Below are 17,005 nucleotides of genomic sequence, written 5' to 3' on the forward strand. Positions count from 1 at the left end.
ATATTCCAGTGGGAGAGAGGGGAAACCCTGGAACTGCCGTAGCAGGCATCACACAGACCTAAAGGCAACAACGTGCTCAACTGGCTCATTAGTGGTGTTTAACACTAGATGGTAACTTCCAAATTCAAACCTTAAGTCTTGGTACCAAGATTCAAATCCATATTTGTGAAATTTGCAAACAACCTTTTGATGCTGATTGCTTTTAGACAAATCTTTCCAATATACTCTCTTTAAGAAATAACCCTGTGTGATATGCAGGTGATTCTGATATTTCCTTCTTCATAATTAAATACATTTATTAAAAAGGAATTTTTTTACAAGACCATTCACTCTTTCATACCAAAACCAAAGTTGCTCAGATAATTTCATCAGTTAAGGACTAGTTGAAGACTTTTGTCACCCCAGTAAAGTAAATGTTGATATGGAGGTAGGTAGATGTAAGTGATGATATCAACTCTGTCCCAGCCCCTTGTCAGCCTACTGCTGTGTGAGTTCTGCTGAGGCAGATTTTGCTTGCTTTGGTTACTAATGATAGTTTTGTGTTCAGTTGGTGTCCTAGATTGTTTGCTAACCCTGGCTGATTCTGTGGTGTTGTTAGGCTCAGTATCAACCTGTTAGGTTATGGTTCCCAGTGGGGGATTTGTTTGTTGTGTTCTGTTACATATGGTCTCTTATAAAACAGCTCGAAATATACCTGTATTGTTTGCTGGGAATGTATTCAAATTTGCTATCAATAAATATGGCTGCTCGGTGGTTGAGTCCTACATTTGGAAAGGATTCAACCTACTGTTTTGATGTTGAATGTTGTATTCTGTCAGTGTCACTGTTCACAGTGTATTCTATTCATTGCGGCATAACTTATTTCTGGTATAGATTTCACCTTGTGGTTAACTGGTTGTCTCTACTCATTACTAATTCTTTCTTAAATTCTTGTCAAGAGGATTGTAGTAGAGCTTTTCTACCCCCTGCATGAAGCATTGTACTCATATTGCCATTCTGAATATTGTAGATGTTTCAAATGAACGGTTACCAGGCCACGAGTATAAAACCCACAGCGTCCACAAACAGACATATCTTCCAAAGCAATGCAAGAACCAACAGGTAAAGATTAGCACCAGGGATTATAGAGAGTAACCCACAAGCAATGATAAATTATGGATTGTCCCACGTGAATTCAGTTTGTAAGTTGGGACGGATAATAATTCCAGTTGTGAGTGGGTTATTCTCTTGTTTGTCCATAGTCCTATTTCCAAGACATTGTAGAAATGAGAATTTTCTGGTTTTAAGCAGAGACATCAGACCTACCAGTCCATGGTTCGAATCAAGTCTTTGAAAGGCATTTAGATGTGATACTCATGAGGAAAAGAATTTATAGATGTCAACTTCTTTATTATTATGAAGGAGTAAGTATATGCTCCAAAAGGTTGTTACTCATAATAAAGAGGTTGACTTCCATTAATTCTCTTTTTTATTGTTTGAATGCCACATAAGTTGTTTGTGACATGGATAATGGTGGTGTCATCTTTATTTTTTGGTGGATAATATTGCCTGTTGATCAAGGGAGATAACTTCAAACTGGATTGTGATGGATGTTTAGAAGTGTGTGTTAAAATGCTGAACACTTCGCCCCGACATACAATTATGTCTTCAAGCTTACCACCAGGAAAGATGGTCTTTCAATATTGCATCTAAATGTTGTAAGGTTTAATCATTTCAAATCAGGGCTCGATTTAAGGAACTTGATATAACTTGCTCCTGGTGCATATTGACATAAAAACCTATCTGTGCCAAACAAAACCAGGTTGCGCCCTGGTCCCATTAATTGATCAGACAGATGCATAACAACATTAGAAAGTGGCACGAGTCCTTTAGTCCTTGGCAACTGCCTAATAGTTGTCAAAAGGACTAGTAAACTAAAACTGTTAGTTTGTCACTGCATTTACTAGTCTAAATAAGTACAATGTCAGATATCTGATGATTGTGTTATGATTTTTGGATACAGTTAATACTTACCGTCACAGTAGTTATGTGGTACTGTGATCAGTGGTGACCGTCATATAATGCATAGTGACCTTCATAAGTTGGATAATCTAAATATAAGGTCACATGGTGCTCAGGTGATAGAATCAGCTACAGTTAAGCTACTCAGTGTCAGTACTCATGAAGACTGTAGCTGTCGAGGTATCAACATGAAGTTAATTACTGGTCATAGATGAAATTGACATATTTGAAACAGACCAGGGCCGCTGAATTACGACTGGCATGTGATCTATTGTCCGCAGCTGAACTGCTTGTCAGGATTTTCTTTCATAACAACTGAGAAAGATGAAGCAAGAACTTGTTCTAGATGTCTAGGCTGGTCTGCTTCGTAAAATGTCACAGAAGTAAATGATGTTTTTAGCTGTAAAATGTAGTGGGAACATGTGCACATAATCTTGAAGTTTGAGGACTCCCAGCAAGCAAAAGCGTGACCAATATGTAACCGTGATCAGTGATGTTACAGTAAATAAAGCATAGAGGTATTGAGTATTCAAAAATCAATGTTGTGTGAACAAGTAAGGGTTCGACAAAAATATGAAAATACTTGACATGCATTAGGTACATATAGACAGAAATATTAGGTTGCATTTTTCAATAATTGGTTGCAGTGGTGTATGTTTTATATAGCTAAATCGAGCCTTGTGTTTTGTGAGGTCTATGCAAATAGGGGGGTAATCTTCTCTTTTGTAAATTGCAATTCGCTCACTTTTCTTGATTTATTTGTCCAGCAGAAATATGAAAACACATCGGTCATCGGTACAAGAACGCAACAACTCTGAAGGCCGAATGACGAATGAGCGTCACTCGGTATCTGCCCCTCGAACGAGTCCCCGTAGCCTTGACAGTGCCCAGATCTCAAGCTTTACCCGTCGCGGAGATATGGGAGGCAATTCTCATATGGTCAACGCCTCTGTCCAGCCACATGGAGTGGATGCCAATGCCAACCTTACTCAAAATAATAAATCTGACATGGTCTCTCAAAGGTAAGTGTTCTGTCAACTGAACATGTGATGGGCCAGTCGGCCAACAGTGTCTTCCTTCAACCACCCACAATGGTAGTCCTGAGGAACATGTGGATAGCATAAGAGCCTGCTTGAATGAGGATCGACTTTGCTGATCATGTACCAGCATTCCCAACTGTTCATCATAGGTTCTTGATTACAGACTGCAGTGTCACAGCTGGAATAATGCTGACAGGCATAAAACATTCACTTTGAAGGAGTATTCGACATTTGACTTGAATCTGTTTCATAGAATTAAATAATGTGAACAAAACATGTCTGCAAATAGATTGCTGGAGACATATGTCCTGTACCCTTGAAGATAGGGAAAATTAACCAGGTTCTTCTTTTTCAGGAAAAGTTATAAAAGAGGAAGAAGGGGTGAAGAAGGTGCTAAAAATTCTGTGAGTATCACATTGTTGATCATATTGGGACTTGCTGAGCAACTGAATTTTGACTCCTGCCACATGTTCTGGACCAGCATACTGAACATCTAACGTTACATGTTGCTTCCGAAGGTTTAGTGGGGGCCATGGGTTACCCAGTCGTCTTAAGGTGCCGCAATTTGCTGTGCAGAGTTTCGTCCCTTGGGCAGGCCTGCATCATGATTGTGTGTTCGAATCCCAGTTCACTCCTATGATGTGTCTTGGTGCGTTACCCATGTTTGGTGTTAAACCTAACTCACTAATAGACTCTAAAGGATTTGTAAATTGTTTCTATTTCGGCCACTAATTTGGCAAAATTTTGTTGCAGCGGCAAAATCCTTCCATGCCTGGTCGAGATGGGCGCCTGGAACCCCAGTTTGAGTTAGAGTCTACGTCATTCCCGCCTTTACCTGGCTCTCTAGTAAGTTGTATTGTGCATACCTTTTCTATCAGTGATTCATTGGAAGAATAGATCCCAAATATGCCATGCTTGCTTGTCGTAAGAGCTTTGGGTGGTTGTGTTCGCCCACTCTTATAATTGTGTGTCATCTGCTCCAACATTGTAGCTCTCAATTGCGGTCATTGGTTTGCTGTACTTCACTCAGTTTTTTCACACCACTTATTGCTGAAATGTTTGCTGACTATTGTGCTAAACAATATTCTCACTTCAACATTTTCTACAGTTAATTGGTGAATTATTATTTTCGAGCCCTGGAACTACTATTGTAACTAGTCATGTTGATATAGAAGTCTGTTTCCTGTGAAGTTATTGACTGTTAAAAGCTGTTCCTTTAACTTTTCAGAACAATGCTGCATCAAATGAAAGTTTTGAAAGCAAGTTGTCTGATGTTGTAAAGGGCACAGCTCGACTCCAAGTTCGCGAACCTAGTACAACAAAATCAGTTCAACAGCCCCAGTCAACAGCACCTCCTCCCTCCTCCTCCTCCCAGCACACTGCCTCCAGGGTAGCATCCCCTCCGCCACAACCTGTAGCCACGCCGCCGTCCCCCACTGTTGTTCCACCACCCCCAGCCCCAGTTGTTGCTCCCGTCACACCTGCTGTCAAGGAAGTGCTTGAACCAACAGCAGTTCCAGTTACAACGGCAACAGCCACAGTTGCAGTCACAGCAGAACCTGTTTACCAGCAAAAGTGAGTTGCAAAAGTGAGAATAGTCCTTGTTGATATCCCCCCTATTGCAATTCTGGGGCAAAGTAAATGGTCTGTAGCCAAAAGTTGTATCCTTGCTTGATTAACATTGCTTGAAGGTGACCTTGAAGTTGGACACTCTGCTGTAACCTGACTCAGTGGGGGTTTGTCTTGCCTAAGCTGGATGGCAGGGAGATTGCTATGCCTGCATGGGACTGCACAGATTAAACATTGACATAGTCAATACTTGTTTGTACCGAAATGAGATTCGACCTGTGAAGATCCGGGGTAGAATATGTCTTCAGCAACTCATGCTTGCTGTAAAAGGCGACTGTGGTTGTCGTAAGAGGCAACCAACAGGATCGGGTGGTCAGGCTCGCTGACTTGGTTGATGCATTTCATCGATCCCAAATTGCGTGGATCAATGCTCATGTCAATCTCTGGATTATCTGGTCCAGACTCGATTATTTACAGACCGCCATCAAATAGCTGGAATGCTGCCGAGTGCGGTGTTAAACAACAAACAAACAAATGAAATGCGATTTTATTGTTTCATTAAGTGTTGTAAAGTTTTGAGATTCCTATCTTAATAACGTTTCAGATCAAGTAAAGCTGCAAGTGCAGCAGAAACCAAACCTGCTCCCGAGCCAACAGTCACCAAACAGGCCTCTGTTGTTGTCTCTAGCCAATCAAAACCTACAACATCTAGTGTATCAGTTCTGTTGGTAAGTTACACACAGCCCTCATGTGGGGATCCTACGTGGGAAGACTAATTCTTGTTCTCATATTCATTTATGTTTGGTCATATAAGCCATTAACAAGATAGTTTTGTGTATGATTTGATAACTGATGTAAAATTGGAGGTTTATTCTCTGTATGGGGGTAGTGGGGTAGCCATGCGATTTCAACAGGTCAGATACACGTTCATGTCATGAAATGGGTGAAACTTTTGAACCTGTTTTCTGGTGCAGAGATATTGCTGGAATATTGCTAATAATTGTCCAGAACTTATTCGTTCTCTTCCAAACCCTGTATGATATAGAAAAGGTCTCAAGCATCGTAACTTGCAAAAGAAAATCGGGCAGGCAGTTTCTGTGATTTGGCTGATTGTTGCCATCCTGCCACGATGGCATGGATCGTTGCTCATGCCACTGGTTTGCCAGTTCAGTTATTAACAGGCCCAGTGAGATAATGTGAACATTGCATTAGACAACATTCAATACCTAAGTAAGTTATCTTGTTTCAAAATATTTTTAGTCAATTTTGTTTCTCTGTTTAGCCATGAAACAGTGTAGAGCAGTAGTGATACTATAAGTCCTTCATGCATGTTAACGATCTTTGTGTTGTCAGCAGGAGGAAAAGCCCAATCTGCCTCCAGGAGTGAAACTGAGCTATGCCCAGATGGTTCAGCGGAAACGGGACACCGACGGCAACGGTGGAGAGAAGACGAAAGAGGACAACAACACCTCCCCTCAACAGTCCCCACCCCCGGTTACAACTGCAGTCACAAGTGCCAAGAATGGCCAAACATTGCGTGAGCAAACACAAACTGTTAAAGTGGCCTCGGCATCTGCCCGACAGCCACAAATGAAAGATAATGTGAGAAAGGACTTTGAGCCAAAAGAGCAGAGGCCACAGCGGAGGGCAAAGGAAAACCGAGAAAGGCGGGATCGGCGGCGAGACCGTAGTGAGAGAGAAATTAAAGTGGCAGCGAAATGATAACATGCAACACTAGTCTTATATAAAACTAACTTGGCAATTGTCATCATGGGGAGCTAGCCACTCGGTGGTCTATAGTGGAAATAAGTATTGATGGATTTGTGTTTAGGGAGGGGTTCTTCATCATTGATACAATCATCTGCGGTACCAAGGTACCAGTGCAAGGAGTTGCAAGTATTCATGATAACATTGATCTTTCATGGCTTCAAGTTTGTGATGTTTATTAGGCAGTGGTTGACTTGTCTCTTGCCCCAGTGTTTGGCGGTCATCCAAGCACCCACACACAATCTGCCTAGTGCTTGCACTACAGGCGAGATCAGCAATACAGCTGACACTGCTGGGTTGAGGTGGAGGAAGCCGGGGCAACCCCTCCCTGGATGGTGCATTGGAAACATGGTGACAGCAACTTATGAGGAACAGATATTATGCAAAGTAGCCAAAGATGGTTATTTACACCAATAGGTTTCCTGAGTCAAGATGCAACTGTATTGATGTGATTTGGACTTGTTGGATTTGAAACCAGGCAATGTACAGTGAAACTGCCTCTTGGATCCCTTGCAGGTGGTTATAAGGGCCTTGATCGTTGGACAAATAGGTTGCCATGACAACCTGGATTGAATTCAATACAAGAATGTGAAGGGTGAACATGTGTTGGAGTGATCAACACGAGATGGAATGAAATTCTGGCCTATCTCAATTGAAAATTGAGTGCAATGGGAAAAGACTTCTAATTTGGAGAAAAAAACAAATTATTTACTAATTTAAGTTTGCATTTTATTTCTTTTGTTTTGATGAACGGTCAGGGTTTGACTGAATGTTATGTTTTCACCACAGGAGTGGTGGTTCTTTGTTAGACAGAACTTGCCGACGTCTCAACTCCTCGCCACCATGGGATGGACAGAATGAAGCTCTTAATGGGATTGTTGGATGGATTGCAATCAGTAACAGTGTCAGTAGTTGATAGAGCCTCAGTCTGTTACTTCTTCTCATTTGGTTAATTGTCTATCTTGATAAGTTCATAGGACCAAACATTATGAGCATTAGGATTTTCGTTTCGTTTTCACAGCCGTGTTTCCGAAGATTGCCTGTTTTTTCTTTTAAAAGTGAGGGTTGCATTTTGACCTTTTTTGCAAGGGACAGCGGAACTGGCAGAAACTGTTTTATATGTGATGTGTACATGTGTGTTGAAATGAAAGTTGAGCTGTTGCAAGTGTGTTACAGTCAGTTAGTGTTTGTTCATATTTGTGTCTGGATTGTGCAGGATGTAAAACCATACCAAGAAATTGTGCCCTTCTATTCTGCATTGTGATATTCAAGCATGTTAACAATTTTTAAATAGGCTGCAGATGATTATGAATTTATCTGGTCCAACCATTTAATTTTATACTCATGTTGAAGTATTTTTAGATGGTTATGTTAGCATTCAAATTTTTGCAACTTCAGACTTATTATTGTGAGTACAAGTTCATACAAAAGGATGTTCTTGAAACTGTTAATCTCAGTGCTAGTGAAAGTCAAATATATTCTTGTCTTCATATTGAAAGTTACACCAAGAGACATTCAGTTTCTTTCTTACCATCAGTAACCTGTTACTTTGAATTAACCTGTAATGTTGTTTTTTTCCTGAATTCTAGTTTCTGAAGTGAGTCCCTGTCAAGACACTGTCGTCATCTCATGTACCTTTGTCATGTCATTAGTATCACCAGTGTGCCCATTAGTGTAGTCCAACTCATAGACTTCATAGGGGGAAAGCTGATCATCATCAACTGTGTATACACTATCAAGAAAAAAACCCAAAACAAAACAAAAACAATTAAAAAAAAAATGAGAAAAAGGATGAAAAAAATATTTTCCATTTTTAATTGTATCTCTCATATGAAATCCATCATATTTTTAACCACTTTGTGTTGTAGATACTCCAGAAAATGTATTTAAGTGACATTCATCTGTATGTACACATTCGCAAGTGTCTTGACAGGATCACCCTCAATAAACTCGGGTATTTTTCTTCATGGATTAAATTTTTAATTATTTATTGAGGAACGTACCCACGACTTCCCATCCTGTGTGTATTACATCTGACCTGGCAACTGCCTGTGGAGTATTAGGGAAATGTTTGCCAAGATGGATGGATGAATGGATGTGTGTGTGTGTGTGTGTGTGTGTGTGTGTGTGTGTGTGTGTGTGTGTGTGTGTGTGTGTGTGTGTGTGTGTGTGTGTGTGTGTGTGTGTGTGTGTGTGTGTGTGTGTGTGTGTGTGTGTGTGTGTGTGTGTGTGTGTGTGTGTGTGTGTGTGTGTGTGTGTGTGTGTGTTTGCGAGTGCGAGTATTGTCGTAATATTTCTGTGTAAATGGCCAGCTTGTTAGGTGATTGGGGATTTCCATGCTGTAAAGTGCTTGCATAACAGTCGCATAAGACCACAACAATACAGGGTTTTTCTTCCAACTCTTGCAAGATTGACCATCTTTGAATGTATTTTGGTGAGAAGTTAACAAGATATGCCGGACAATATTAACACTCTTACCACCAGACCTGCCATCGAGTGAATTCACTGTGGAGATGCAGATATTGGATGCTGAAAGAGTTCATATACTTCAAATGTCAGTCATTGATCACAATGAATGGATTTACAATCAGAGATGGGAGCATGTTTTATTTTCGGCTTGATATCAACATTGGTTTAGTAATGTGACATGCGTGTTTTCCGTTACCTGTTTTGTTATACTTTTCAACAGGTTGGTTACCATGGTTACCACAATTCAAAGACACATCCTAAAGGTGCTAAGATGAAAGTGTATGTTGCCATGTCACAAACAGATCGATGGCTGGGGTTCATCCTTCAAACATGATGGCTTGATATTTCGTATTCCATAACATTTGTTGAATCATTTCATTAATTCAGGCGCGCAAGGGATCTCTTGTGAATCATTATTGTGATATATATAAATACATATATTATATTATATATAACTAGGTATTTCTGGATATCTGTATGTCGCTTGTCTCCCTGACTGCATGAGCTTGGTGTGTCTGGTGTACAGAACGTGGAGCCCCCTCTCACTTCCATACCTTCATTGAAACTGGGCAAATTCAGGAAAAGTTGAAAACCTCAAGTTTTTGTGCTTTGTGGCCCACATATAAAGCTTTTCCCTTGTCTGTTCCCATGGAGACCTGTCCAGTGGCGTCCTCATAATCATGTACATAATATACCGGGAGGGAAAGGTAAAAATGTGTATATGTTCAAGTGTACATATATATAAATATATATAATGAAGAAACTGTTGAACTGAATGTAGCTAGTTGATTGTGAATGTTTTAGCATTTAATATAGTTGTTGCTACTACTGTTAGTTATGAGGATTCTGTTTCCAATAGCCAAGTGGTAGGCACTGCATGTCTGGGAGACCATGTGTGTGCAGGCTGCCCTCATGCAGTATTGCCTGCCACATTCTCCTACCCACAGTGACACAGCCTTGGCTGGGGACAAACCACAAACAAGCAAAGCAGGGATGTTTGGAATCATTGTATACAATTGATTCCACAATGCTGGCAGCAACTTGACTATTTTGGAGTTAATCAAGTTTCAAATTAATGTGTATACGCCATAGATTGTGGATTATTCTATTTGAAAATGAATGTCTTCAGCTACGCATTTATAGTGAAGAAGAAGCTTTGCTGTTTATGTGTGTTTGCACCCACTCTAGGAAGTGGCCTGTCTCTTGTAATCAGATGCCACACTCACCAAGAAATCAAGCATTTCAGAGATTATTTTCTTTACTTTTGATATTCATACAATGGTCAGAGGTTGAGATCGTCACTGATGCTAGTTTCAGCTAGGTTTTGAAGTAAGGTTGATTGATTTATTAATTTGATCAGTGTAAGGCCCTGTGTTTGGTGCGGCCCAGTAATTCCCCCAGTAAGTTAATTAATTGATTGATTGTACATACTGGCTTTCTAGTTGTTTGATCCACAAGGATTGTACTGTTTGAATGTTGATGTTATTTGATGATTAATGGCTTGTATGGTTCTGCTTCTGATTGGCTGAACATGACTACTGACAGGCATTGTAATTGGGCACCAGAGTAACGTTTGCTTTTTTATTTTTTATTTTTTGTTACTTTTTATTTCTATTGGTGGGAAGCTGTTAATGTCGATTTTGCATGTGCTCAACTAAGTCCTTCCTCTAACACACACAAAATAAGGAATAAGTGTAAAAATTGGTTCGCGTTTTCCTGTAAGATTGACTAATTTTTCCCTGTGTTTGATTTCTCCAGTAGGCAGACTGCCAATAGGGGCCTGTATTCAGAAGGCTTATTGTGTACATAATGACATATATGGTGAAACTATATATTATATACTACAAATTGATTTAAGAGAATTGACTGTTTGAGTTCTAAAGATGCAACACTTATTCCAGTCATCACAATGTGCAAGCACCGTGTGAGGAAACAGGGTGTGGGAGAGGAATCAGTGTACTACATTGGATGTCACATTGCTACTTTGTCTGTCATCAATCATGTACCTTTTGCCTGACTTGCAATCAACAGATTTACAACTAAATATGTTTGGGTGTTAATTATGAATGGGTTTAACTTCTTTCTATCCTCCTGTATCTGAAGATTTCCAGCGTTATGAAATAAGGTTTCTGCCAGAGGGTTCTGATTCTGCATGGTAGAGTTTGGAGTCTTGGTGTGCTGGAGTGAACTTATGAGTGTTGCTATGGTTAGTTGGTTGGCAGGAGACTCGGAACTCTCTCTCTCTCTTAGCATAAAGCTTCAAAACAAGCACTATGTGTAGGACTAGTGTACGTGTACATAAAACCAAATGTGGCTGTATCCATGTGAACCATTATCAGTGTTGTGAGTTTGATGAACGTGCATCAGGGCATCTGCCATTCAGCCACTTGGTTAAACTAGGCTGCACATTAACATTGGGAGGGAGGGATATCATTATTACTGACGTGACCCAACATGAAGGCCTGCTCCTGCTTGTTATAAGTTGCATTCATTTGATTCACATCTTCAGAGGCATTTCATTTCAACATTGTAGATCATGCAAGACTTCGACACACATGTCTTCAGCGTATATGCACCATTGTCGCTATTTATTGCACATGTTGTGTCATCCCCTTGTCATAGAGACTTGGTCCTGTTGTGTTCTTTAATAACTCTGCCTCGTCCTCACCATTGCGAAATGAACCTCTTGCCACGTCCCCCCAAGTATTACATTAACTTAACAGCAGCCATTCTTACTGCTGTCTTCATTTAACCTGTGCTTGTTTTGAAGCTTTAAATCGTATGTTACTCTACTGGACTGCTCAGATACTAGAAGACACTGCAGCTACATCTGACGTTAAAACCATTGAAATCATCATAAAACCAAAGATGGACGTTTACCTTGTATGTATTGGGTGTAGTTTCACGTTGAAATGTGGTTGGCATACTTGTAATTGCTGTATTGCCAACAGGTTTATTCTCTTTCGGATACACTCTTGGCATTTTGAACTATAATTGGTAAAGGTGGATATACTTGTGGTAATTGTGATTTTGAAATGAGTACTTTCTTAGTCTTAATCCAGATATTAAATGTTCAATATATCGGTAATCCCTTACCAGTGGAAGGTTTTCTGATGGTTTCTTATCAGAAATTGCATAATCTGCACCTACACCATTGGCAATGAACCTACAGAAAACCTGCTTGCTTCCTGTTGATTACATCTACTTAATGTGGGATTGGTAGAGATGAAAAACATTGGATACATTTGGTATCACATTGAGCCAATAGGTTTCTACAGGCTGGAGACTGATCAAGGGGAGGCAACTGTTCCACTGGTTTGTGATGGCAAGGATATTTTAACCCCAGTGGCATTATAACTGTCCCCCTCCTCTCTCTGCTCTATCTCTCTATCTCTCCTGCAGTCTGATTTGTTAATTTATTACCACATGATTGGAATATAGAGGAAGAAGAATAAAGCTCTATCTTTGTCACCTGTTGTTGGCTTGTCTGTCATTCCTTGATCATACTGTTATCTCACCTGGTCCTTATATCAGTTGAGCTTACACAAAATAGCATATGCTCCTATTATCTCGTTTAACGTATTCCAATTGCATAGATCGATGCTCATGTCAGTCACTGGATTGTCTGGTCCAGACTCGCATTAAACAAACAAAACGTTTATTCGTTCTGCCAAAACTGATGCATTTCAATTGTTTCCAATACTTCATTGAAGGCATGTCAGGTTCGATTACTTCAGTCATTACAAGTCTCAATCGCTCATGACTAGTGGACAAACGCTGTGAATGATTTTGACAACTGTATATTTAATATCTCTAATTTCTCTTTTTAGACCTCACATTTTCTGTGACCAGTCGTGTGCTGAAAGACTTGGGTCGGGATAATTGGATGTCCTGTCAAGTTAGATGCAATTAAAACCCATTTTGTAAAGTCCAAAGTTATTATTTAGGTCAGTCTGGAGTTGATGATTGCCTTAACTAAACAGTGTCTTAGTTTGACAAAAGCTACCAATTACAATGTCTATACTAGGCTAGACCGGAGAGGGCACCATGTTCCCCTTCCTTCGTGAAGTCGATGTCATTGATCACTTAAGACTAAAATAAATCTATCAGGACTACTAAAAAAGTATTGGATTTCAATGGCGAGTTACATACCAGCTTCACGCAAACAGTTGGCTAGCCATCCAATTTGGTCAATATTAAGGAAGTCACTGCCACAGTTTGCATGTGAGAGTGATTTGTCACGGTAAGCACGTAAATATCGATAGTTGAACCAACTTTGGCCCTCTAATTCTTGACCGTTTTTGGATAAGTTGACAGTGCTTTATTATTACCAGTCATATATATATATATATATATATATATATATATATATATATATGCGCACGTATGAAGGTCACATGGTAAAACTGGTTGATTTGTTTTCAGAGGTTAATTGTTTCAGCTAATGATGGATTATTACCAACTACAGTTTGTAGATATAAGCCAGCCAAATGGGCCAGTATCTCAAAGTGGCAGAAATCGCATGCACGCACGCACACAGCCACAGTTCAGCACAATCTGCAAGTGTATCTTCTGCATTTCTTACTTCAATAGTACTGAAGAACAATGTGCTTTAGGGCCATTATCATAATACACTGCAGAAAATAACCTGAGATGCAGACACACTTTGACCATATGAATGCTCTCCCTTCTATACGTGTTGCGTGGTTCCCGGTCGCTGTTCCGTCGGCGACAAACCGCAGCAGACAGCTGGTTCCAGCTAAACCTGGCAGGAGTGATCTTCATCCAGGCCCTGCCATGTGTTGATACACACAAGTTTTTCTGCACGAATTCAAGGTCAATTTACATTTTGTGAGTGTCCGTGGAGGTAATGTTATGACTGAATATTTGTTTCAAGGTTAGATCTCTAGGTGCACTGTCAATCATACGGGATGAACTCAACCCATTTGTACATATAACTGCAACTGTTCTAAGGATGTTAACACCTCCACAATATAATCCCAACACCCCTCTGCGGGGATGCATTAGAAACTGCGTTCATGTTCAAGGTGTAACTACCTTCTTCATTATTTACCACGGAATGTACACCTCGCTCTTTCAGCTTTCAGGCATCTTAAATGCAATTTAGGTGTGCTGTACAAATAATTCCTGTCAATAGGTTGGTCCGTTTCACTAGGTCGTCGCAAGGTTCTGTATGAACAAATGGCAGTCGAGTTTAAACATGAATACAAACGTAACTTAGATCATTACTGAAACTAATAATAAATGCGTCATCACAGATTGATCGATCACTGAACTACACAACAAACCTCTTCTGACATTGATCATATTTGACGTAACCTGACACGTGTATGTTGCTTCAGCGTCATACCTCACCCTGTCACACACACGTGTATGTTGCTTTAGCGTCATACCCCCCTCACCCCGTCACACATACGTGTACGTTCCTTTAGCATCATATCCCCCCTCACCCCGTCACACACACGTGTATGTTGCTTTAGCGTCATACCCCCCTCACCCTGTCACACACACGTGTATGTTGCTTTAGCATCATATCCTCCCTTACCCCGTCACACATACGTGTATGTTGCTTCAGCGTCATACCTCCCTCACCCTGTCACACATGTGTATGTTGCTTCAGCGTCATACCCCTCACCCTGCCCCACACACGTGTATGTTGCTTCAGCGTCCTACCCTGTCTCACACCCGTGTATGTTGCTTCAGCGTCATACCCCTCACCCTGTCACACACCCGTGTATGTTGCTTCAACGTCATACCCCCCTCACCCTGTCACACAAACGTGCATGTTGCTTCAGCGTCATACCACTGCACCCTGTCCCACACGTGTATCTTGCTCCAGCCTCATACCCCTCACCCTGTCACACACGCGTGTATGTCTCTTCAGTATCATACCCTGTCATACACGTATGAATGTTGCTTCAGCGTCATACCCTGTCACACAAGCATGTATGTTGCTTCAGCGTCATACCCTGTCTCACACACGTGTAGGTTACTTCAACGTCATACCCCCTTCACCCTGTCACACACACGTGTATGTTGCTTTAGCGTCATACCCCCCTCACCCTGTCACACACACGTGTGGAGGTTGCTTCAGCGTCATACCCTGTCTCACACACGTGTATGCTGCTTCAGCGTCATACCCCTCACCCTGCCCCACACACGTGTATGTTGCTTCAGCGTCATACCCCTCACCCTGCCCCACACACGTGTATGTTGCTTCAGCGTCATACCCCCCTCACCCTGTCACACACACGTGTATGTTGCTTCAACGTCATACCCCCCTCACCCTGTCACACACGCGTGTATGTTGCTTCAACGTCATAACCTTTCTCACACATGTGTAGGTTGCTTCAGCGTCATACCCCCTCACCCTGTGACACACACGTGTATGTTGCTTCAACGCCATACCCCTTCACCCTGTCACACACACGTGTATGTTGCTTCAGCGTCATACCCCTCACACTGCCCTTCACGTGTATGCTGCTTCAGCATCATACGCTCACCCTGTCACACACGTGTGTATGTTGCTTCAGCGTCATACCCTGTCTCACACACGTGTATGCTGCTTCAGCGTCATACCCCTCACCCTGTCACACACACGTGTATGTTGCTTCAACGTCATACCCTGTCTCACACACGTGTAGCTTGCTTCAGCGTCATACCCCTCACCCTGTCACACACACGTGTATGTTGCTTCAGCGTCATACCCTGTCTCACACACGTGTATGCTGCTTCAGCGTCATACCCCTCACCCTGTCACACACACGTGTATGTTGCTTCAACGTCATACCCTGTCTCACACACGTGTAGCTTGCTTCAGCGTGATAACCCCTCACCCTGTCCCACAAAAGTGTATGTTGCTTCAGCGTTATACCCCCCTCACCCTGTCACACACACGTGTATGTTGCTTCAACGTCATACCCCACTCACCCTGTCACACACGTGTATGTTGCTTCAGCGTCCTACCCTGTCTCACACACGTGTATGTTTCTTCAACGTCACACCCTGTCTCACACACGTGTAGCTTGCTTCAGCGTCATACCTCTCACCCTGTCCCAGAAACGTGTATGTTGCTTCAGCGTCATACCACTGCACCCTGTCCCACACGTGTATGTTGCTTCAACGTCATACCCTGTCTCACACACGTGTATGCTGCTTCAGCGTCATACCCCTCACCATGTCACACAGACGTGTATGTTGTTTCAACGTCATGCCCTTTCTCACACACGTGTAGGTTGCTTCAGCGTCACACCCTGTCTCACACACGTGTATGCTGCTTCAGCGTCATACACCTCACCCTGTCACACACACGTGTATGTTGCTTCAGCGTCATACCCCTCACCCTGTCACACACACGTGTATGTTGCTTCAGCGTCATACCCCTCACCCTGTCACACACACGTGTATGTTGCTTCAGCGTCATACCCCTCACCCTGTCCCACACGTGTATTTTGCTTCAGCGTCATACTCTGTCACACACATGTGTATGTTTCTTAACGTCATACCCTTTCTCACACACGTGTATCTTGCTTCAACGTCATACCCCTCACCCTGTCTCACACACGTGTATCTTGCTTCAACGTCATACCCTGTCTCACACACGTGTAGCTTGCTTCATCGTCATACCACTGCACCCTGTCCCACACGTGTATGTTGCTTAAGCGTCATACCCTGTCTCACACACGTGTATGCTGCTTTAGCGTCATACCCCTCACCCTGTCACACACACGTGTATGTTTCTTGAACGTCATACCTTTTCTCACACACGTGTAGGTTGCTTCAGCGTCATACCGCTCACCCTGTCACACACGTGTGTATGTTGCTTCAGCGTCATACCCTGCCTCACAGACGTGTATGTTGCTTCAGTGTCATACCCCCCTTACCCTGTCACACACACGTGTATGTTGCTTCAACGTCATACCCCCCTCACCCTGTCACACACACGTGTATGTTGCTTCAGCGTCATACCACTGCACCCTGTCCCACACGTGTAAGTTGCTTCAACGTCAGACCCCCCTCACCCTGTCACACACACGTGTATGTTGCTTCAATGTCATACCCCCCTCACCCTGTCACACACACGTGTATGTTGCTTCAATGTCATACCCCCCTTACCCTGTCACAAAAACGTGGATGTT

General features: G+C 42.0%; 1 protein-coding gene across 7 annotated transcripts in view; it reads left to right on the top strand.

Moving 5' to 3' along the window:
* The window catches only part of LOC124152164 (la-related protein 4-like), a 60,557-nt gene extending 52,213 nt beyond the window's left edge, over positions 1-8,344 (top strand). For 4 of the 7 annotated variants that reach the window (XM_046524973.2, XM_046524976.2, XM_046524980.2 and 1 more), the window contains 7 exons: positions 1,010-1,101; positions 2,769-3,023; positions 3,397-3,445; positions 3,795-3,887; positions 4,270-4,616; positions 5,215-5,338; positions 5,964-8,344. In XM_046524973.2, the coding sequence (XP_046380929.1) occupies positions 1,010-1,101; positions 2,769-3,023; positions 3,397-3,445; positions 3,795-3,887; positions 4,270-4,616; positions 5,215-5,338; positions 5,964-6,332 (1,329 nt within the window). In that variant the 3' untranslated portion in view covers positions 6,333-8,344. The remainder of the gene's footprint in view (positions 1-1,009; positions 1,102-2,768; positions 3,024-3,396; positions 3,446-3,794; positions 3,888-4,269; positions 4,617-5,214; positions 5,339-5,963) is intronic. The other 3 variants (XM_046524974.2, XM_046524977.2, XM_046524975.2) reach the window with 2 other exon arrangements.
* Positions 8,345-17,005: the final 8,661 nt, after the last annotated feature.

Source organism: Haliotis rufescens, unplaced genomic scaffold (assembly GCF_023055435.1).
Source record: "Haliotis rufescens isolate VD_foot unplaced genomic scaffold, xgHalRufe1.0.p SCAF_4, whole genome shotgun sequence".
NCBI classification, from domain to species: domain Eukaryota; kingdom Metazoa; phylum Mollusca; class Gastropoda; order Lepetellida; family Haliotidae; genus Haliotis; species Haliotis rufescens.